This window comes from Asterias rubens, chromosome 9 (assembly GCF_902459465.1).
Source record: "Asterias rubens chromosome 9, eAstRub1.3, whole genome shotgun sequence".
Taxonomy (NCBI): Eukaryota; Metazoa; Echinodermata; class Asteroidea; order Forcipulatida; family Asteriidae; genus Asterias; species Asterias rubens.
The window spans coordinates 14,839,443-14,862,653 of record NC_047070.1 but is presented as its reverse complement, the minus strand read 5'-3'; the positions used below and the strand labels follow the sequence as shown (position 1 = coordinate 14,862,653).

The 23,211-nt window shown below is 39.2% G+C and overlaps 1 protein-coding gene across 1 annotated transcript; it reads left to right on the top strand.

Moving 5' to 3' along the window:
• The first annotated feature begins 4,976 nt into the window (after positions 1-4,976).
• LOC117294493 (golgin subfamily A member 6-like protein 22) lies at positions 4,977-21,515 on the top strand. Its single transcript, XM_033776923.1, has 6 exons — positions 4,977-4,994; positions 16,218-16,556; positions 17,220-17,564; positions 18,379-18,720; positions 19,079-19,255; positions 19,851-21,515. The coding sequence occupies exons 2-6, from the start codon at positions 16,284-16,286 to the stop codon at positions 21,462-21,464; spliced, it is 2,751 nt and encodes a 916-aa protein (XP_033632814.1). The 5' UTR covers positions 4,977-4,994; positions 16,218-16,283; the 3' UTR covers positions 21,465-21,515.
• The last annotated feature ends 1,696 nt before the right edge of the window (positions 21,516-23,211 follow it).

Below are 23,211 nucleotides of genomic sequence, written 5' to 3'. Positions count from 1 at the left end.
CAATTTGTCCACCCACATACATGATACAGCATTTTGGTACCCCAGTGCAGAGTTTCCGAAACCAATAAAACAAAACCCCAGCGGGGCCAGCCCATAATTTTACATTTAATTGTCCAATGCGTACACATTCTCGTTGCTAGGTTCGAAAGCGGTAGTTGTACAAAGGTCAAGGGTCAAGAGGGTTTACGAGCAGGACTTCTTAAGTGATGCCTAGCAACCCCATTCAAAGGGTTGAGGAGGGATCAAGACTCAAGAGCCACTGTAACAAATTGCTTGTAAATATTGAATTGGAAGAACTTCTAGACAAGATTGTTCTATTTGTAACTGGGCAAAGTTTAACAGGCATCAGTCAGTTGTTGGAAATTGGAAAGTTGATGTTCTTGACCTGTGAATACAGTCCTTTTATTTTAAAGGTATGTAAACAGGATTGGTGGAGCTGACGAAATAGTCACAGTCTTTATTGAACATTGTGTGTGCTCATCAAGCGATGTAACATGAAATAAAATGCCTGTTGACTTTTTTGGTAATCCTTAGCAATAATCCTACCTTAAGGGTTTTAAAAACATTTATTAGACCAAAATGTACAGAAAATACAGAGTTTCAGTGTGTTTATTTTAAAGTATTTTTTTACTCATAATGTAATTTTTAATTAAATTTTCCAATATGGCCGCCATTATTGTGGGTCCCTGCATTTTTTCACAATTTTCCTGAAAAGTTTCATTTGTGACGAATTGTAAACCCGATCAATTCCAATTCTGTTTTTTGGCCCATTTCTGATCTTGCTTTAACTCAGTACCAAGGTACAAGTTCAAATTCTGATCAATATAAAACAAAATCAATTTCAATTCAGGCTTTCTCACCCATGTCATCTTTCTTTTAAAATTCAGGGTTCTTGTTTTTTCTCCGTGCCTTTTCAAGTTCAAGCTCTCATCAAATCAATACGAAGCACAATCAATTTCCTTCTTTTTTGTGAGCAATCAATTGTTAATTATCGCAGATTCCTTGTGTTTTATTCCCCTTGCCCGAAGAAATCAAGTGCGGATTTTGAGTCCAAGGTTGATTCGAATTAAGGTCACATTCCCAGGTGGTTTCTAGGATTGATTTGATTTATTACTCCTGTTGCTTCTGGGATGTATTATCTTTTTAAGTTCTTTCCTCTTCAAGGTTTGCTGTTCCATTTCTGGACACTAGGCCTTAGATTAAGCCTAGGCTTTAGGACAAATCTGCTTATTTATTAACTCTTCATATCCGAGGCTAATTAGATAGGCAGGGTTTTACAGTGGTCAAAATATCAGTTTAAAACACACAAGGACAAGTTTAAATTCTCTCCGAGCGGTCTTGCTGACTAGTTCAATGTTAGAAAGCATTCCTGTTTCATAGTGAAAAAGCCTACAGACTAGTGAAAAGACAAGTTAACTAGTCGATAAAAAGGTTATGGGCAAACCCTGTAAAGAGGTTTGTGGTAGCACCATGTGTAAATCTCATTTGAGTAGTGTTGGTTCTGAGAAGAACCAGTGGTTGGCAACTCAACGTTTCGATCAGTATGCTTTGATCATCTTCTGCTACAGAAAATGATGAGGGCAAGCCATCAACTGGTGTTGTTATTACTTACATTTTGTAGCCTAATTTTATCATAAGAATAATATTAATAGCCTCACAACAAAACAAGTCCTATGCTCCATTGTTTTTCTAACACAAATATTTATTACTATTAGGTAGGCACTACATGTAAAACATAGTTCAGCCCTAGCCCTGGTCCAATAAGCCTATGTACAGAAGAAAGCTAAATACATAAAGCACAAGATGTTTCTTTGGAATTAAGTCACCTTCAAATTATTTGTACTGTTCTTTATAGTACATGTAGTGCAAAGCTTTAGCTTGTGTAAACTTAATGAGTTCAAATTTGCTGGTCCTTACATTGACATCATGGTATAACACCGCCTTCGTTGTTCAAATTTGATCTTCTTACGCAAGCCGCTGTTGAAATTCCTCGTAATGATGGGGGTCATGATTCCCAGATCTTAAGTCACCTTGTGTACTCTTTGGTATACAGCATAAATCTATTAACCCGATTGCCTTTTTTCTTTTTTCCTTTTCTTTTTAAAGCCTCACAACAAAGCTGAGATTTTCCCTGGCCTGGTGCCCGATTGTTCATTCATGAAGCGATTTCCCTTGTTTAGTTTCTTCTTGGCGGTTGGAACTGCTTTTCCTGACACAAAAAGGAGATTACTTGTCTTTTTTTCTCCCGTTGGCATGAACAGGGAGTTGACTGTTGCCTTTACAGCGCTTTTGACTTCAAGCGCAACCCCAGCTGTATGTTAATCATTTAAGTGTTTGACCTTCTGCAAGTTCTGATTATTGTTTGTGTAACAATGGCTCAAGTAATGCCTCTATGTAATACCAGTACTATTACCTCACTCCGTAGACGCCAGTGCACCCAATTAGTTTCATATAAATGTGGTATTATTTTGTCCGAGAGCTGTCTGGGGAAACTTTGATAGAAATCGCAAGACCTTTGTTGAGAACAAAACTCCTCAGGTTAGAAGGGAGATGAAGGATTATGTATAAATGCCTCTTAAGGATTCATGGGATCTGTATTAAAGGCACTGACTACCTTGGTAATTGTCAAAGACACGCATTCTTATGGTGTACCCTAACGAATGCATAACGTTTTTACTCGTTGGTCATCGAAGTTGAAAGAGAATAATGCCAGAAAATTTAGCAAAAATGCACAAATAAGTGTGCTTTCAGATGCCTAATAAACGGCTTCAGGTTGAAGTCTTTTAATATTTGAGTGAGAAATTACGTCTTACCCCCAAACTATGTTATTTTAAAGGGAGCCAATTTTCACAATGTTTTACACTGTCAACAGCTCTCCATTGCTCGTTACGAAGTAAGTTTTTATGCTAACAATAACTTTTAGTAATTACAAATAGTGTCCAGTGACTTTAATAACATGGACTATTGTAGTTTGTCAAAAGTTTTGAAATGGTTCACAACCTCTCCAGACTTCACCCGGGGTCTTGGATAGTCTCAAGCACGGACCCTCTACTGTGAGCATTTGTGAAAACAATTTTTTTTAGGAGAGTAGAGGAACAAATGTTCTCAATTAATTTCACAAGGTTAGATTACTCTCATGGGTATTTTTTTTTTTTTTTTGGGGGGGGGGGTCATAAATGGAAATTTTCATGAAGATATTAGACTTTAGCTGAGATCACAATAACCATGTGCATGAAATGTACATTTGAATGTTCGTTGTACCAGTCGGAGTTCAGGTATTGAGCTCTGTTTTCACTGCAAATATTTTGCAGGAATTAAGTACAGCTCAACTCTTCTGAATTATTTGTTGCAAGTTTGTGACGTCAAAAGTCCTATCGCATTCGCAGGACGTATGAAGTATGAACCAGGCTGTAGTTTTTTTCTATAGTGAGAAAGCTTTGGGCGCCAGGTGGGTAATTCTTAGTTCAGTGATAAGTGTAACACAAATTCCAACTTGTAAACCACCTCCACGCAGATTGTGTGGCAGTAGCTGCACAGTCAGTAATGAGTTAACAGAAAAGGAAATTGCGCTCAGGTGCTGGCATGGGTTTTTCGATTTAGACGCTTTAAAAATTGTGTTTGTCTAAGAACAAATTTCACGTAGGCCAGGCCTACATCAATTATTTAGGTTGTTGTTGTAATCTGATTTACAGGCATGCATCCTTTTTCATCTGGTCAAAGTTTATTTTTTCTCAACGTAATGTTGATTTATAAGATTATAAAGAAAGATACACAAAAAGTCACATGTGAAAGTCTCATCTGGATACAATGTCTAGCTAACAAAAGTAGTAAACACTGTCACTAGTGTCTCAGTATTTTCACAAAAACGTTGAATCCATCCATGTTTAGTGAGATGAGAGAGGGTATTCCAGCCTCTTGCCTCGGCATTTGTGACTGGACATCAAAATTTGAAATTGATATGTATGAACCATTTATCAGATTCAATATGGTTTTGAGTGAAAAATTATCAGAACCATAGTACTTAAAAGCTTATTGTCAACAACTGCAGTGCCTCTTACAGTAATACTAAGTAAGGTTTTAATGGTCATTAATTTTGGGCCAGCATTTACCAATCTTGGCTCATGTCTTGACCCCGTTTAAGGTTAAATTTATGTATGGCTTTTTTCTTAATGATGAACAATCTCAAAGTCATCTTTTCATCTCTCATCACTTAGTCAAGTTCATTCATTACATTTGTATAGAATCTACTTATGATGCGCATATATTAATATTAATATGACTTAAATATGATTGATAGCTTGTAAATTAGGGCCAAAAGTTCGCTCATTTTTTTGATTTGCCATTGTGTCACTGCTAACTGCATAGCAGATATTTAAACTGCCAGTGCCTTGTCAAGTTCTAAGAACCACTGTGTTATTAAATGCAGGATGGCCACACTGTATGATTTATAAGTGTTTGACCTTGTGTCAATGTGGAATCAGTGACTGTACAATGCTGGTACACACTGAGCATGCCACTGGTAGCCTGAGGGGATTTATGCACCTTGCCAATCTGGGGATGGGATGCTCTGCACTTTTCTAGTGAACACTGCCAGTGTTGTTCTGTGGATCCAGCAGGGAGGATCGGCCAATCGAGACTGCCTGTGGTAATTGTCGTCAAGAGTTCTGCACATGTGGTTTCCTATGTTTAGGTTAGGTGAGGTGGGTTGGTTGTTGAAGTGTTGAAGGGAAATCCTTGCTTGCCTCCTTTCCACACAACAGAAGCTGCCGTTTATTCTGGCTTGTTGAAGCTGGAGTGGTTTGAGTACGTTAGAACATTTCTACCTCCATGGTTGGAAGATATTGAAGGTGTTTGTGCAGTGGCTGATTCTATTCTGTATTCATCAATAATGACAACCATGTGAAAGCAGTCAAGGGTTTTGTCTGATTCTCAGGATTTTGTTTGGGGAGGCGTGGATGGTGCAGCTCTTGCTTGAAGACTGCATGCTCTAATCAGTAGGTAGGCTTTTTAGTTTTCAAATTCAAATGTGTAATAAGAATACATGTATCTGCATGCATATTTTGTATTCATGTATGAAGACCTCTTGGTTTTGTTAGAATTGTAGGCCCAAATATTTACTCATCACCTTGCCAGGCATACCACTATTATCCAAGTCTAAACATTTTGGTTGTGAGTTACCATAGAGTGAAGGATTGATGATAGACCCCAGAGCCAACAGTCTTAAGTCTAGGGCCATAGGGGTGAGGGTTAAGTTTAAATGATGACTGCTCATGTGTCGGTGTCCTTACTTGAGGTACCCCAACATATGCATAAAATCACAAACCTGTAAAACTTTTGGCTAAATTGAAAGAAAAACAACCCTCATTGCATAGAACTGTGTGCTTTCTGTTTGCACGTATACCTTGGGACTTAGTTAGACTCATATTCTTTAATGAAAACAAATAAAACTACTTAAAGGGGAAGACTTCTAACAATGTCTTATAATATCAACAGCTCTCCTGCGCTCTATTGGTTTTTTTTATGGTCATCAATTTTTCAATAACCCTTCCTTTTACAAAATAATTACTGTTTGGAATTACCTGAAATGACTTTCGCTCAAGACAGAATCTCCAATCTATATTTATTGTAGTAAATATTATCGTAATCCATCCTACTTGCGCTCGATTTGACCATTTATTATTGATGCCAGATGGCTTTTTCATGGACTCTTTCCCATTTCAAGTCAACTTTGCGTCAAATTGCCAATCGTCCAGTTCACTGGAACGGAAACTCAGTTAAATACAACAAGGTGACAGCGATATAAGAAACACTAGCCAAAGTATAACGACAATTTTGTTAGGAACTTTTCACACGTTGGTGTGCTGTATTCGGAGTTGACTGAAGCGTGCCTGCGTGTGTTCCTTTGTTACGGGACACTGGGCGATAAAATGTGCATTATTTAGTGGGTTAATGCGCCCGCTCCAGCCAAGCCTGACCAGGCGTGTCCAGAGGGGCATCGGGGTGTGACTTGGCCCCCCTCGCCACCTGGTCTATCACCCCTTGGAGGATTGGGTGGCGGGGAGAGGTGTCAAGTGGGGTTTTATGAGATGATTTTTTGTATACTTTCTTAATGATACTGTACCTAATAAAATGAATAAGTGTTGAAGAATGTGACATGAGAGTGATGAGGTTACAGTACAAAGCAAGGACACCTAATTCTGTAGGCCTGTAGAATTGTGGCCTGACTTGAAAGTGTTAAAGGCAGTGGACACTATTGGTAATTACTCAAAATAATTATTAGCATTAAACCTTACTTGGTTACGAGTAATGGGGAGAGGTTGATAGTATAAAACATTGTGAGAAACAGCTCCCTCTGAAGTGGCATAGTTTTCGAGAAAAAAGTAATTTTCCACGAATTTATTTTGAGACCTCAGATTTTCAAGCATCTGAAAGCACACAACTTCGTGTGACCATGGTGCGACAAGGGTGTTTTTTTTCTAATTGATATTTCGCAACTACAACGACCGATTGAGCTCAGATTTTCACAGGTTTGTTATTTTATGCATGTTGAGATACACCAACTGTGAAGACTAATCTTTGACAATTACCAAACATCAGAAAAGTCTTTGTTTTCACAAATAAATATTGACAAACTTCTAACCTTCTTTAGTCTTTGTGCACTACAAATCTTTTGTGTGGTTGACTGATGTTGTAAATATTTTGCAATTATTTAAAAGCAATGTTTTATTTTGGTTTATTCACCTCTTGTGCATTAAAGTTTATGTTTTTCTGTGCCCTACATTTATAGTTCCTAGACATGCATGACCGAATCTGCATAATGCACTTTCCATAAAGTACATCGACTTTCCATGGAAACGTGCCTGATTATGCTGATGAATGTAAATGCCTTTTTAGTTGGTTGTTTTATGGCCGTGAAAATACCATGGGTTAGAGTTAAAAGTGAATAACAATGAGGAGTTTGTGCGAATTTGTGTGAATTAAATATACTGGCTGGGTGGATGCGCGTCTGTGTGTCTTCCATTGGTCCTGAGTGAATTTTACAGTTGGCTGAATTGCTGGGAATTGCCTCCTGCTGTTCGTGTATGAACTCTATAACCACGGGAAAACTGGGTTGGATTTTCTTCAACTTGAAAGCAAAGTAAACCTTTGGTTTTTGGAACCGTTCGATTGGTTCATCCTTTTAATTACATGTAGAAGTACACATTAGAACTAACCTGTGAAAGCTTCATTACTGAAGGTGGCAGTGTTTTTGAGATACTGTCGAGACTCGGAAGTGGTTTCGTCCAAGGAAGAATAATCCATAATTGGAATACACATTCTGAGAAACTTTTCATGCAGAAATGTTTCATCTCATTGTTTCAAATACCTCTCTCTCTTTCTTAAAGGAACACGTTGCCTTGGATCGGACAAGTTGGTCTATGAAAAGCGTTTGAAACCGTTTGTTATGAAATGCATATGGTTTGAAAGATGTTTTAAAAGTAGAATAAAATGATCCACACAAGTGTCACGGTTTTCATTTTACGTCGTGAACTAACATGGTCAGCCATTCATGGGAGTCAAATTTTTGACTCCCATAAATGGCCGACCGTGTTTGTCGACGAGGTAAAACGAAAACCACGCAATTTCGAGGCATATTTGTGTAGATCATTGTGTTCTACTAATACAACATCTTTCTAACCATATCGATTTTATAACAAACGGTCACAAAACGCTTTTCAAAGACCAAATCGTCGGATCCAAGGCAACGTGTTCCTTTGAACCACTCTCCTGAGATGGTAATGGTTTCTCCAAATGTATAACAGCTGCTGCAGTGCTTTTTACCAAATCAGTTTTTATGGTCACTAATTAAATAGTATTTACCACAGGTATAATAATAATAACCTTCCCTTTAAAGCCATTGGACCCTTTCGGTTCAGAAAAAAGAAAAAAAGTTCACAGATTTACAAATAACTTACAGGGTTTACAGAAGGCAATGGTGAAAGACTTCTCTTGAAATATTATTCCATGAAATGCTTTACTTTTTGAGAAAACAGCAAAACAATATAAATTCTCGTTAACGAGAATTACAGATTTATTTTAAACACGGCGAAACGCGCGGAAACAAGGGTGGGTTTTTCCGTTGTTTTCTCCCGACTCCGATGACCGATTGAGCCTAAATTTTCACAGGTTTGTTATTTGATATAGAAGTTGTGGTACACAAAGTGTGGGCCTTGGAGAACACTGTTTACCGAAAGGGTCCAATGGCTTTAAAACAGTACAGTGCTGGAATGACCTCAAACTATTATCCGATTAAAAGCACTCGGCAATGAACCGTTTGTAATAGTTCATTAGTTCATATGAGTTAATGCCGTACCACCAACTACACGCTTCAAATTCCGAAAGAAAAGTGCATCTGCCCTCATTCTCTAAGCATTCATTCATAAAGTGAGCTTTAAGGTTGAGAATTTTTTTTATTAACTACATCTGCATCGACTGGTATGTTTATGAGGCCTGTAGTAGTTTTTGGAATTTGATTGTGTGTAGTCTGGCGTCATAATTTAAACCATCAATGAACTGTGGTGTGCCGGGTCGCCAGCGAGTCTTCCAAGAACTAGTGCGGAATCATCATCCTAAATTGATAATTTAGCCGGTAACCTGTACTATTTTTAGGAGCACTGCACTATCTTGGCACATTCTTGTAAAGTTACCCTCCGTTTTATTACCTTGGGGCTGGATGGGACCGATTTTTAAAGAGCAGCTAAAAATACTACACTATTTGCCGCGTGCTGAATACTACATGACATGTATGCTTAACAGAAACTGGTTTATCCCCCCAACCCCCACCCCCGAGCTAACTGGCTCCAACTTAATTTAACTGCTCTGCAGAACACATTTACTTACAAAACAACTTGTTCTGTTTAAAAGTTAAAATGAGCAGGGTGGTATATAAGCCTACATTACACAGTGTTTAGACTGGTTACAAATCAGCTAAGGAGGACATCTACATGCTCAGCAAATTCAGAGCCCTATTCACACTTCCATAAAAAAAGGCTGACAAATTTTTGAATCTCCAAAGATCAGCTCCAGGCAAAATTTTCTATGGTGTCGGTTTATACGTGAATTCAACATTCTTGATAAAAATACCAATGACAGGTTTTTGTTGTTTTTTTTAATCAGGGAGACAGCTTATTTTCAACTGGAACTTGGATTTAGTTGTATATTTCTAGAAGATAACTTTCTAGTAAATCTGCGTCCAAAAACCAAAGATGACCCTATAAATATAATGAACCTTCAAGAAACATTTCCTATGGATAACATTCTGAGATCAAAACTCCAACTGAATCATCAACTAATTTAGACTGAATTTTGGTACTGAGTTTTCTTGGAATTTTCTGTCTGCAATTTTGTCCAGCCGTCAAATTTATGCAATGGAGTTTATCTTGATTATGTGCACCAGGCAGATGTTTCTCCTCTGCGTGTCAGGATTTGTGAGCAATAAACGTTTCCAGGTGAGGGAGAAATATGTTTGAGTCATATGTTTTTGGTTGACCAATCTGAACAGTTTTGTCGGTACGTTTTTAAGGTTCACTTTTGTTTGTGTTTTTTTTTTTTAAAGCCTTGAAGAACATGAACAAAATCAAACAACTTTTTAAAAGGATGGCAGTTGCAAACAAAATGGAAACAAGTAAGTATAAGACTATGAAATAGTCTTTGACATTGTTTGTGTGGAATTACACCGGCTCAGTAATCTGGAGGTCCTAGGTTCATGTCGTGCTTTAGTCAATTTGTCTGTGTTCAACCCATAGAAATAGAACCTGGAGAACGCTGAGTGTCTCATTCTGCGGGTGGTTTCGTTGTGAGACCATTTTTATGGACGCGCATACGCCATTTTTGTTACGTGTGTATGGCAAAATATTTTGCCATACAATGACATTATCATTGACCAATGAACACACTAGAAACAGTCTATGTGCGCTGACATCTTGCAATTTTGCCATACGGACGTGTCACGTGATGCTCATTTTGCCATACACGCACCTCACAAGATGATATTTTGCCATACACGCGTATTGCGCTGTATCGATCTGCCGCGTCCACAGATGACACAGAGGGTGGCCGAGCTCAGCAGTCTTCGGGTTTTATTCCTATGGTTCAACCCTAACTATACTAAAACTTACCTGGTCAGTTTCCTTCGTGTTGTAGACCTATCACTTGATATAGATATTATAGATCGATGTAATGCTTCAAAAATCAAAATGACGCATTGGATGTTAAATTTAGGTCATGTCGATTGCATTGTTCAAAAGCCCCTAGAAGTTTTCTCTGTTAAATTGATGACAAATCATGTCCATAGTATACAATTACAATGAGGGTTTGTGGTTAAACCACCATACACATTTATACCTGTACATATTATGCTCACGCACCATAAAATTTAAACTCAGTGTGTCATAATCTAAGCATGCCTACATTGTAGATTGTCATGTTTGTTACAGAGCATTTAGAGGTCAGTAACCAGTGACTAAATGACTCATTTGTGTTCCTAGATATTTTTGTGGCTGTGTTTTAATTAGCGTTGTTCGTTTGTTGTTTTGTGGCCCCCTGTTATTCTCAGTCACTTTGATGTTTATGACAAGTGGTGGTCACTGGTGCTAAGCTTGTTGTTGAGGCTTCTGACTATCTTAATGTTGACTTTTCGAAGTTTTTTTTTAAATGAAGACAATGAGCTGGTGACTCATTTATGGAAACCATCCGAATCCTTCAAAATCCAACGGCGTGTTTTGTTTGATTCTGTTGAACTGAGGGAGGACATCATACTATTTTAAGGATGATATTTTTTGCACTGACAAAACGGGTTATTGAAGTCCAGCTTACAAAAAAAGCAACATAAAAAAAAGCCACCACAAGTTTTATTCATTTAATTCTGGTTGTGAGTCCCAGAAAATTTAACTGAATCACTATACTAGCCATGAAAATGGAACACAGTGGGGATGGCAGGCCTGTGTGCTTTGGTTTGAAAGGGCAAGGGCACCATGGCATTTTCTCCTAGGTGTATACAATATAAGGAAGTTTTTACTGGAGCATTTCAAGGGCACCAAGGCAATGACCAAGGGGGCATGGAGGCAATCGCCTTCAATGCCTTCAATGTGAAGTTCGGGTCTGCATGCAATGGTGAGAAGACATTGAAGGAAGTTGCAATTTTAGATGTAAAAAGAAAACCCCCCAAAATAATCTGCATTAGGCATTGCAATACACATGGGAAACCGGTTGGGAAATAGTTGAGTCCAACCTTATTGTCCCCTCCAATTAAATCAACCAAACTACCAAAACATGGAAAAGTTCCTGACTCCGTACTTCACCTCTTGGTACATGTACTTATAAAGTAAAGCCCAGGGTGCAAACCTGTCTACTGTGCTGGTAGACAACAGGGGAATTAAAACACTCCAATGACTTGTTTGGCCTGTGGGGTCTGGTGGGGGTCAAGCAAGGGCACCGGTTTCATATCTGGTTCCTGAAGTAACACTAGAACTACCAATATGTCTGTATGACAGTGTGATTGAACCAGGAGTGTCCCATAACAAGTTCAGCCATCAAATTTCACTTTTTTTCAGTTTTTTTTCAGGGGGATTTTTTTTCTTCTTTTCCTTTTTAAATTTTTGCTTTGACAATGCCCAGTTGTACTCCCCATCATGCCGGCATTTGGGGTTCAGATTTGTTTATTTTGGCATTCCTAAACAGGTTTTGTAATCTGAGGGTTCTCAAGTGCATAAATTCAACTTTTTCAAGTAATTTTTCTGAGTGGACAAGAGCGAGACACAACCTCAGTGTAATCTCCATATTGTCCGATTTTAATTTTGTTCATTTCCAGCTGTGTACAAATCTTGCCTGCAGGAAGTTCAGGCTCCTTTGCCCTTCTGTAAACTTGTGATGTCACAGGTCACAAAGGTATTCATTCTCTAATCTAGGATGCAATTTATGTATACAAATGTTTAACAATGCACGCACAGCACCATATTTTCAAAAAGGTGTAAAAACTTAAAGGAACACGTTGCCTTGGATCGGACGAGTTGGTCTATAAAAAGCGTTTGTAACCGTTTTTTATAAAATGCATATGGTTGGAAAGATGTTTTAAAAGTAAAATACAATGATCCACACAAGTTTGCCTCAAAATTGCATGGTTTTCCTGTTACTGTGCGAACTAATTTATGGGAGTCAAAAATTTGACTCCCATGTGGCCGACCGTGTTAGTCGACGAGGTAAAAGGAAAACCGTGCAATTTAGAGGCATGTTTGTGTGGATCATTGTATTCTACTTTTAAAACATCTTTCCATCCATATCGCTTTTATAACGAACAGTTACAAACGCTTTTCAAAGACCAATTAAACTCACTGTGTCGGAAAAAAATAATTGTTGACTGGCCGTCTTTAAGCCAAAGGCTTATTAATGCATACATAAAACAGTATGCATTTCATAGTTTGTTGCAACTCATTGTAATATACTCCAATGTATTATTATTGATATAAATAATATACTGGTGCATTCTTTCACCATGTGTCCTTGGACTTCCATAACAACAGGCAACTGACAGCTGCCCCAGTCATGGTTAAATACATACACAGTCCGTATTATGAACAGAATCGCTGAGGCAGAATTGAAACGGCTCCATCTATGGTCAATGTCGTTAATTTTAATCGTCCCCAATTCTTGTGAGTCAGACATTTTGTAGATACAATTTGAGCAAGGGATCATTGTTTTGCTGTTGTACCTGGAAGCCAGCCAGCACATGGTATGTTTTAAGAACATTACTCATTGTTCTTTAGTGATGATGTTATGTTGTTTTGGTATTGTGTGTTTGACAATGAGTTACATTGTAGCTATACCCTATTTTGAAAAAGGGCTACTTTGAGTGGAGTCTCAGAGTTTGACATTATCTTGCAAGTTTTTAGCTCGTTTTTAAGTTTGTTTTTCTAGATTCAAGTAATTTTTTTTAAACGTTCACATGAGTTTCCAGTTCGTTTTTGCAAGTTTCGAATTTCAAAAAGGAACTCAACTCCGCACTCCAAATCGAACTTAAAACACAAGAAATGAACTTTAAAATCGTGAGGGCTCCTATCTATTGGAAAAATAGAGTGCATCACAAAACTGAATTCACCCTCTGTAGTGGAACCCCTCTTTAAAGGAACACGTTGCCTTGGATCGGTCGAGTTGGTCTTTAAAAAGCGTTCTGTAACCGTTTGTTATTAAATCGATATGGTTAGAAAGTAGAATACAATGATCTACAAAAATATGCATCGAAATTGCTTTATGGGAGTCATAACTTTGACTCCCATAAATGGCCAACCGTGTTAATTCGCGACGTAAAATGAAAACCGTGCAATTTTGAGTGATATTTTGGTGGACCATTATATTCTATTTTTAAATAACAAACGGTTTCAAATGCTTGTTATAGACCAACTCGTCCGATCTAAGGCAACGTGTTCCTTTAAGTTGTACACAATTTAATCCTAGTGTTATTATGACATTTGTTGGTTGTCAGGTCAGGTCAGGTCGGTGGTACAGTAATAGGGCCTGTATCCTGTCTGCAACGGTGGTATTAACATAGGGACATAGCTGAGGAATTCATTGTCCCCCCCCCCCCCAGCTTACATTGTATCACCCAGGGGCCTAAGCTTACCCCAGGACCAGGAGGCCCAACAGGTTTGGCAGTTGAGGAAAAAAAAAGAATCCCTAAACAAAGACCAGTATCCGAACATTCCTCACAAACTTTCACTCTAGGTAAACCACAACAATCTCTTATCAATGGGATTTAGGTTTATGATAATATTATCGTTTCCAGAAGTTAACTTTTTTTCCTTCCCTTGCCCGCTGACTTGGTTACTGATTGCAGTCCTAAGCTAAAAAGCGTCATTGGCAGCTGTATTGTTTCTTCAACAATCCTCTGATATTTAGATAACTGTGAACCCATTTGACCTGAAACCCCCTAAGTGGAGGCTCTTAAATACCAAATGAAAACATCGGTCACCTCAGCTGTTTCGGCTTTTCTGATCTTGGTGAAAAGTATGTCTGTAAAACCACTTGATATTCACTCCACCCCAGTCAGTGCTGAATACCACATGTAGTTTAACGAAATCAACAGCTGAATTGTTTTACAAAATGATTTTGTATTGTGTGTGTTTTGTTTGGGTTTCTGTTTTATTTGTTTGTTAACTTGATATTCATTCAATTTTTTTTTAGTGTCAAATGCCTTTAGCTACTCTATGGTTTTTTACAAGTAACACCAACAGAAAACATACAAGAAAGAAAACACAAGGATGATTTGCCTTTAGTATTTATTTGACCTGTTGTTCCTTTGAAGGAGTAGCAAAATAAATGTTCAAATCACTTTGCCAGTCAGAAGCAATTTCACCTGTAGTCTGCTATATAGGGTGCGTTCGTTTTGCTTCCCTGGGTCGACCCCGGTGTGTGGCGTTTTTTTTTTTCCAGGACGAACGTGGGTAATTATCTGCACATGTTCGTCCTGGAAAAAGAAAACGCCACACACCGGGGTCGACCCGGGGAAGCTAATCGAACGCACCCATAACCAGGGATCACTCTAAATGTTGTGATACAACCTGGGATGTGCCAGCTGAAGCATCAGTTTACTGGGATGGGATGCAACTTTTTATTTAAAACTTTTTATTTATTACTCAAATCATAACTCCACATGTAAACTTCAAATTTATTGTTTATCCCCAAATTATGTAATGCATGTCCAAGACTGCAGGGTTTGTTTCAGGTACATATGCTTGTGAACGTGACAAATAAAATTTAACGAGATATTAATTTTGAAAATATTAGTCAGAGTCAGAGTATGGAACAAAGTCTCTCATCTGACCCTGACCTGCTTTAAGACCAGAATTCTTGACATAATATCTATATTAAGTGGACATGATTCATAAATCATTCATATTTTATTAAGGGATGGCACATTTATTGGTATGTAAAGTTGTAGTTTTAAAAGTTAGAAGTTAGTATTCAGTTATTTTACACTTAATTGGTCAGATTGATCTTATTAATGCAAACACCTGTATAGCAAAATTGCAATACTTTAAAATGGTTTGCACTTGATTTATTTTTTGAGTGACTGGCCAGCAGGACCAATTAGCTTGTATTTTGTCCAGTTGGCCAGCTCTAACGCATGTCCATATTTCATACCAAATATTGTACATTGTTTTTCAACACTCAACTTGCCAGCTGGACTGACCACTTTGAATGAATTTTGACTGGTCCTAATTTGTTGTAGCCAGCACTGGTCATCAGACCACACATACAAATACAGCGTTGTATGTTTTCTTTTCTATCAAGAACAACAAATTGATGCCAAGATGTCAGCCATGTTCAATTAGCTTTAATGACACTAAGCCACTGACATTGTACATGTACTGGTATGTGAGCAGTCTATAAAACACGTGCGTTTCACAACTGGGGTCATTTGAAGGCTGGAACTCGTGGAACCAACTGGAGAGACATTCACGTACTCATTTTGGACGTAGACTAAGTAGGCCTACATCTTAGTTTCAGGCTTGTGATTTACCATGATTTCTCTGTCTCACTGATCTCTCTGCGCCTTCAGATTTTCTTGAAAGAGGCAAACTTGCCATCACAGTGAGTAGAAGACTTGGCTCTGTTATAACCAGACATCAAGATCTTTTGGAATGATGTAGAGCATCTGTAAACCTCTGAAATGTAACATGTTGGACATTCAGGGAGCTTTGTTTTCACTCGAAGAGGAAGTTGTTATCAAATTTTCAGGATTGTTCATGTTCATCTGATGTGTTGTTGGAGGTTTGCCAGTTGGTCCGTTTTCAACAAGCTGCTGTTGATGGGACTAGAATAGGAAGGTCTCTCTTATTTCTACCTGTATAGTGTCTTCAGGACTCCTGCTGTATCCGAGGTTTACCAAAGATTTGTTAACTTCTGATTCAGATTGGTAGACATTCATTGAAATTGCTGAACAAAGAATTACAGCTCCAGATTCTATTTCAACTCTACAGCATACAATTTACACAACAAGAACAAAACCCAGTGGACTTCTGGTTTATGCTGTGTTACACTGGGTTGTATCTGCAGTTGTCGGAACTTCAGAGGGTTGGAATATAGAGCAGTCATCTTCCAGCTCGCTCCTTAAAAAATTGTGTTTTGTAAAACTCCAAATACAAACAGCCAACTAAGCCTTGTATCTTCTTTTATCTTTACAGATATCATTTGTCAACGTGTTCTGCCAACATCCGAGTATCTTCTACATCCACACCTCATCGTAGATCATGGAAACATGTACCCTCAATGCCACACATGATTCTTACTTTATGAAGAGCACCCCAGCCTTGCACTACAAAGCCGCATCTGATGGAGACTCACCGGACGCTTCCATGCCCATGGGCAACCTGTCCAGCCCGCTCGTCGACAGTGGCTACCGCGAGGGCAGCGTAACCTACTACTGCAGCCAGTCGAATAGTAACAATTCACTGATTGAAGAAGGACCGCCAGCGACAGCGGGCCCCCCAGTAATCACTCCTGTCAGTGGTCAGCTTGAAAAGGTAAATAGCATAACTGTCTATTAAATTTTATAGATGTCTGGTTGGTATGACACTGCGCTAGAATTGCAAAGGTTGTTGGTTCGAATCACACCCAAGTAATATTCGTTGAATTTTTTTCCGCAGAACTTGGGACAGTACTGAGTACCCAGTGCTAACACACATCGGTGTAAGGTTGAAACCAAAATTAATAGCATTTAACTGTCGTTTGAAATCTTATTTCCAGTAAATTTGTCTTGTGTCACAAAAAGTGAATAGACGAAATTTGAAGGGAGTGACACAAGAATGTTCCTCTTGCAATAAACGTTTTCTTTTTACAAGAATACCATTTTAGGCAGTGGCTGCTCTGTCACATCTCACTAGGGATAGATATTTCTCTGTTGCAGCAATATTTTTGAACATAAATGATCCATGGTTCAATTTCATAAAGAGCTCTAGTTCAGTCTTAACTGCAAATCCGTCTTATTTGCTTGGCAAAGTGTGATTGCAAATCACAGTAACTTGTCAAGTGTAAGTTTAATGTAAATCTGCGTCATTTGTGTTTTGTGTCAAACAAAAAGTACCCAAACTTTTTTAAGATTAATTTCTTGGCCTGTGATTGTCGGCATCGTTAACCTTACCCATGTTCCTTGGTTCTCTTCCCGGTTCTCTCCCTGGTTCTTTCAGTACAAGCAGCACCGTATGATTCGCCCAGTACCCCTCAAGGCCATCTCCCCGTCCCGCTCCTTAGACTCCCCTAGTAGTACTTCCTCCAAGCACAGCCTCCCCAGCTCTCCATCCAGCATGCCCGACCATATCAACGGTCGCCCTCCGCTCAAGCCGCAGCAGCAACAGCAGCAACAGAACAAACAGCAACCCCCGGATGTGGTTCTGACAAACCAGAAACGCAACTTTGCTGGAAATCATTTTGGGGCGCCACCGACCAAATGCCTCTCGCTGCAGGACATTACGCCAAAACAGAAGGGTTACCAAGGCAACAGTGCACAGCGACCACCTCAGAATTATGCAAAGGTGATATAAAGTTTCAGGGGAATAATCTCTCCTTTAATATAAGTTTTTGCTTCGTCGCGCTGTTTTTGAAAAAGACACAACGTTCAAAACGCAGAGGTGAGAAAACCTCATAAAGAATAAGTGTTGCGTATTACACCACAAGCTTAAGCAGTGGTTCTGTTTCATTTGTTTGACCTCAGCAAGGACGACCTTTACAAGGGGTCAAAAAGAGATAGCCCTGAGCAACACGAATCCTATCCCCCTTTTATTTTCCCCCTTCCCCTTTCTTTTCTTGTTGTAACCCCTAAAGGTATGGTCATACCTTGGTATTTAGCCCGAAAAAACAAATGTAGTAAAAATAATGTAATGATTATCCCAAAGCCTACTTGAGTATTGGGATATTTTGTTCTTATCTGGGCATTATGTTTACTACCCTTTGCAATGTTGTGTGACCTGGCTTATTGACTTCTTTGCAAGTGTCTCACATGCAGTGGCTGAGCCATGCTCGCCATCCATTTTGGGAGTCAATACATGGATTGCACATGCATCATCGATTAAATGTTTGATTAAAAATGGAAAAGCGCACTCTTGTGAGGCTACGCACATATCTTAGCCAATGATAGCCTTTCAAGCTGGCACGTTTCATCAAAGATGGTGGTCAATGACATCATGTGCAAATAGTGCACGTGGAAACGCTGATCGCCAGAAATATGCCTGTCATTACACAAAATTGCTTTGACTCCCAAATGGTGCATTATTGTCATGATGGGGGGGGATGTGATTTGAGTCAATTGGCCAAACCAATGTAAATTCTTGACATTGTCATTGTGATTAGGCATGGGGGAAGCAGATGGCGCAACAAAGGCACATCCAACCAGCCCACTCACTCAACTACCTCAACCGCAGCATCCAGAACCTCCAGAATCAGCAGAAGCTACTCCCAGACTACAAGCGCAGAAACATCAGCCAGTCGACCACACAGGTCAACAGTCGCAATGGTAGCAGCGGCAGCCCCAAGAAACCCGTCCGCATCAACCACACCAACCCTTCATATGGTGTGGTGGATTACAACAGTAACCGTGTCGACAATAAGTCGTCATCGTCTGCATCTTCATCCAAGATGTCATTCATGGGGGCGGAGATGACCGAGATTGGCAGCTTGCGGCAGAAAGTCTTGGTAAGAGTTTTTACATCGATACATGATTCCCTTAAATGTTGCCATCCTAGTTCTTCTGAATTCTAAATCTTTGCTTGATATTCATAATATTTTTTTTGAAAGTACCAAAAATGACACCAATGCCTTACTTGTCCTCTTGTTACAGTCACCTTTCATTGGGGTTGGGGTGGAAATTGTGAAACCCAAGAAAAATTTCTGTGAAGTTTTCCTTTCACACCTTAACTGAAACTTCCTTTATGTCTTCTCTCCATTGGGTTCTTTGCTAGTATAGTGATTAAGTTCAGTCTTCTGAGAGTCATTGGCTTCTACATGAAACAAAATGAAATTGGGATTTAACACTTCTCTATACCTTTTGTAGGAGAAAGAAGCGCAGTTGTCCACGCTACGAGACACAATGGATAACAATGAAGCGGCCATCTTGAAGGTACACGAGGAAAAGCACAGAACCTGGGAGGAGGAGACCTCATGGCTGAGGAAAGAACTTCAAGAACAGGAAGACACGTCTAGGAAGATTCGTCACTCACTCCAAGCTCAGGTCAGTCTTTAAGTCGAGTCTTCATTGGTGACGTTTTTGAAAATTACCCACCGCACTAACATCAATTTGCTGTGGATGCCCCTTGCTTAAAAAACAAAAACAAAAACAAAATTCCCAAGAGTCATAGTCTGCAGTCTTACAACTTGACCACAGGGACAAGTGATGGTGTTTATGAAAAATTGTATGAAAAATCAAAGTTCCTGGGGTGGATTTCACAAAGAGTTCAGACTAGTCTTATTGAACTCAGGACTAGCCTTTGGAGTTTAATTCATTCAGTAACATTTATTCAGTAACATTTATTTCAATGCTGCAATTCATTACAAAAAAGCACAATAAGTTGAAATTACCCAAGTAGCACAGTAACATGAGATAATAAATATATTTGGTGCACAATGAATCAATAATAATCGGCAGAATGACAACATTTAGGAGTAAGGTGAAGCAGAACGCTTTTGTACCATAACCTAATCAAACCAAAAGAGTCCAAGGACTTGATCTAAGTTAGGACTATCTTTGTGAATCGACCCTTGGTCTCATAATGGAGTAAATTTACCATTTTGTTGTAGATACTCACAATCATTTCTTCTTTCGATAGATCTACAAATTGGAACAGGAGAAGAAGTTGCTTCGAGAAAAGACAGACACCTCACAGCATCAGCAACAGCAGCATTCTTCTGCCAACAAGGGAGTTGAAGACCTGAAATGGCAGCTGAGGAATCACAGAGATCAGCTGAGTGCCAAGGCCAAAGAGATTGCCAACTTGAGAAACAAACTTGCCCACCAGGAGGAGCAGCTCACTGAGCGCACAAAGACTATGGCCTCGCTGGAGGCAGAACTTCAGGAGAACCGACGCAGCAATCAAGGCAGTGTGGATTTTCAAGAGAGACTCTTAAAGGAGAAAGAGGCCGAGTTAAGCGAGACCCGCGTTGAAACCAACCACATGCGGGAACTAAAAGAGAACCTGGCGAAGGAGGTCAGACTGCAAGAGGAGGAGCTTACGCTATTGAGGACAAAGATGGGCACCAAGGAGAAGGAGTTAAGCCAGGAGCGATGTGAGGTTGCCTACCTCAGAGAGGTTCAGGAGAAGCTGAATCAACAGCTGCAGAAGAAAGGCAAATTAGGAGGTGGTTTGTTGTCGGGAAAAGGAAGCCCGTCTGGGAATGCAAGTCAGTTAAAAGAAAAACTCATGCAGAGGGAAAAAGACATCAGTCTGATGAAAGATCAGCTACGGAGAGTTCAAGATGAAAAGGAACAAGAAGTTGGAAAGCTACGACAAACTGTTAAAGACAGAAGCAGCGATATTGAGAAGCTGCAAAAGAAGCTGAGTGAAACGGAGAAGGACTGTAGTCTTCTCCGCAACAAACTCTCCAATGTGAAAGGGGGTACAAAGATGACCCCTTTGCAGAGGCAGCTGGAGAGTGACTTCATGGACATGCAGGTCAAATTGACCACTAGGGAGCGCGAGGTGTTCCAGATGAAGCGGGAACTTGCCCTGCTTCAAGAGAAAAGTGAGAGTGATGTCGGCAATTTGAGAGGACGCATCAAGGAGCAGGAAAAGGAGCAGCAGGGCTTCCAAGAGAGGCTGCGCCAGAGGGAGACAGAAATAGGTTTCCTCATGGACAAAATGAAATCACGTGATTCCCAAATAGTATTGCTGAAGGAGGAACTGGAAAAGTCAAGTCGCCCTCAGGTGAGTGTGCAAAGCTTTCAAGAGGCCCAGAAGAGGGCGTTGGAGCTGGAGAAAGAGACAACCACTCTGAAGAATGAACGAGCTGAATTGATCGCACAGGTAGACGACTTACAGGATGAAAGTGCAATGTACAAAAGTAAATTGGACAAGATAAGTTTAGGAGTGAGAAGCCTGAGCACCAGTCAGCTGAACTTATTGAACCTTTCGGAAGGTAAAGCGGCTGGGCCGGGCTTCGACGCTAACAAGGGGCCTTCGAAGTCTCCTGTTGATGAGAGATTGAAGCATGAGATGCAGACACTGAAAGATGATCTCGCAGGGACCAGAAAGAAACTGCAGGCGCATGAAGCCAAGATGGCCCATGAGCGGCGCATCTGGCAGGAGGAGAAGGAGAAGGTGATCAAGTACCAGAAGCAACTGCAGCTGAATTACGTTCAGATGTGTCGACGGAATCGCAGCTTGGAGAGTGACCTGCAACAGCTCACTCTGGAGCTGGAGCACAAAGAAATTAGCCATTGCTGAAACAAATATTTATAGTAAAGTATTAACTTTTAATTTTTTTTTTTTTTTTAAATCGAAATAGTAACAAAGATATTAATGGTATATATCTGAAACTGAGTTGTTATAATTTGTTCTAAATGAAAGAGATGCTTCACAGACAAGTGAAAATTTCTTTTGAAGGATTGTTCTTTTGAAAGGATTTTGCATTTTTCCATTGTAAGAAAAGTATTCAAAGCATCTACACTTTTGGAATACTTTGTGGTAATCCCTGTGCTGGGTCCTAAAGTTAAAGCTGAACTTGGGACTTATTTTTACTATACATTCATTTCAATTTTTGACCTCCAATGATGTAGCAGTTAGTAATGATAGGGTTGGTATTCTTTTAATTGCCCACCGAAATTAATTGGTTTCTCAGGTTTTGTAAAAAGGAGCATCAATTGTTAAACGATAGTTTAACAAAGTTATAGTTAAAGGCAGGTTATACTTTTGGTAATTTACACAGGCTAATATCCTCACTCGGTGTGAGCATTTAGTAACTAACAATCATGTGAAAATTTTGCCTCAATCGGTCAAAGTTGCAAGAAAAAACACAGCCTTGTTGTCTAGATTTGTGTGATTGCAGATGCCTGAGAAAGGCTCTCATGCCTTGAGCCTTTCTCAGATTGAAAATGTGTAGTGACTAATCATGGACAAATTACCTCATTTTCTAAAACTACATTTCTTCAAAACATGTTCTAACGTTCTATCAATGTTTCATGGAATCAATAGCATTCTGACGCTTTAACAAAGTATTAAGTTTTTATGGCCAGTAGTTACCAAAATGTATAATACCCTTGCCTCTCTTTAAATGAACAAAGAATTTTTCCTGTGTTGAGGTTGCCGCTAAGCTGTTTTACGGAAAATGTTTGCTTTTGCTAACAAGTTTTCTTAGCAGAAACAGATTACCAGCCAAAAAGATGATGCCATAATTTACATTGTCTGTGACTGGTTTGTTGAAAATTTAAACTAAGCAGATAAAGTATTTAAAGCTTTTCCCTCTGCTTTTAAGCGTTTTTTTTATGAGACCCTGCATTTTGAGGTTGACAATAATGTGTGATGTTAAAAAAAAAAATGATACAAGGAAAGTTTAAGAAATCATTTTTTTTAAACCAGATTTTCAGCTTGGTAATAATTGGACGTGGCATTCAGCATCTGTTCAGTTGCCCTTCAGAATAATCAATGTTTAAAAATAATGACACTTTGGGGAAAGTATTTTGACCACCTAGCACCCCAAAAATGCTAGCTGACAAAATCTCATGTCTACATGTACATCCTGTACACTACAAAAAATACAAGTAATGCCTGAAAACGCAGTTTTCTTCAATATCTTTGCCAATTTTTTGTAACATTGACTATTCTGAATGGTCTCTTACGCTAGGGAAATGAAACAAAGGCTTCACTTTGCTTTTATGTAAATTCCCAAAGTTGAGCTGGAACCTTTGTTTATAATAATTCTTTCCACAAAGCTACGAACCCACTCAATATTCCACTTTGGTTTGGCTCAGTGGATCCCTACTGTGTATAAAAACCAAAACATCAGGCTCCTGGAAATATCATCTGGTTGATGGTAAACAATGCAGCCATTGATAAGTTTTTATCACCTGTAGGGTATTGTATAAGTAGGCTAGCCTGGTCTGTCTGAGTGACACATATGGTTTGTACATTGTATATAACATATTTTATTGTAGTGCAGACGTGTGTTTATGTTTGATATCAAAATCATTTTCTA

What these genes read in the sequence shown, in the direction of transcription:
- LOC117294493 (XM_033776923.1), top strand. Translation starts at nt 16,284, where the DNA reads ATGGAAACATGTACCCTCAATGCCACACATGATTCTTACTTTATGAAG. An exon ending in TCAGTGGTCAGCTTGAAAAG is followed by an intron (nt 16,557 to 17,219) that starts GTAAATAGCATA and finishes TGGTTCTTTCAG; the next exon opens with TACAAGCAGCACCGTATGAT. An exon ending in GTCACTCACTCCAAGCTCAG is followed by an intron (nt 19,256 to 19,850) that starts GTCAGTCTTTAA and finishes TTCTTTCGATAG; the next exon opens with ATCTACAAATTGGAACAGGA.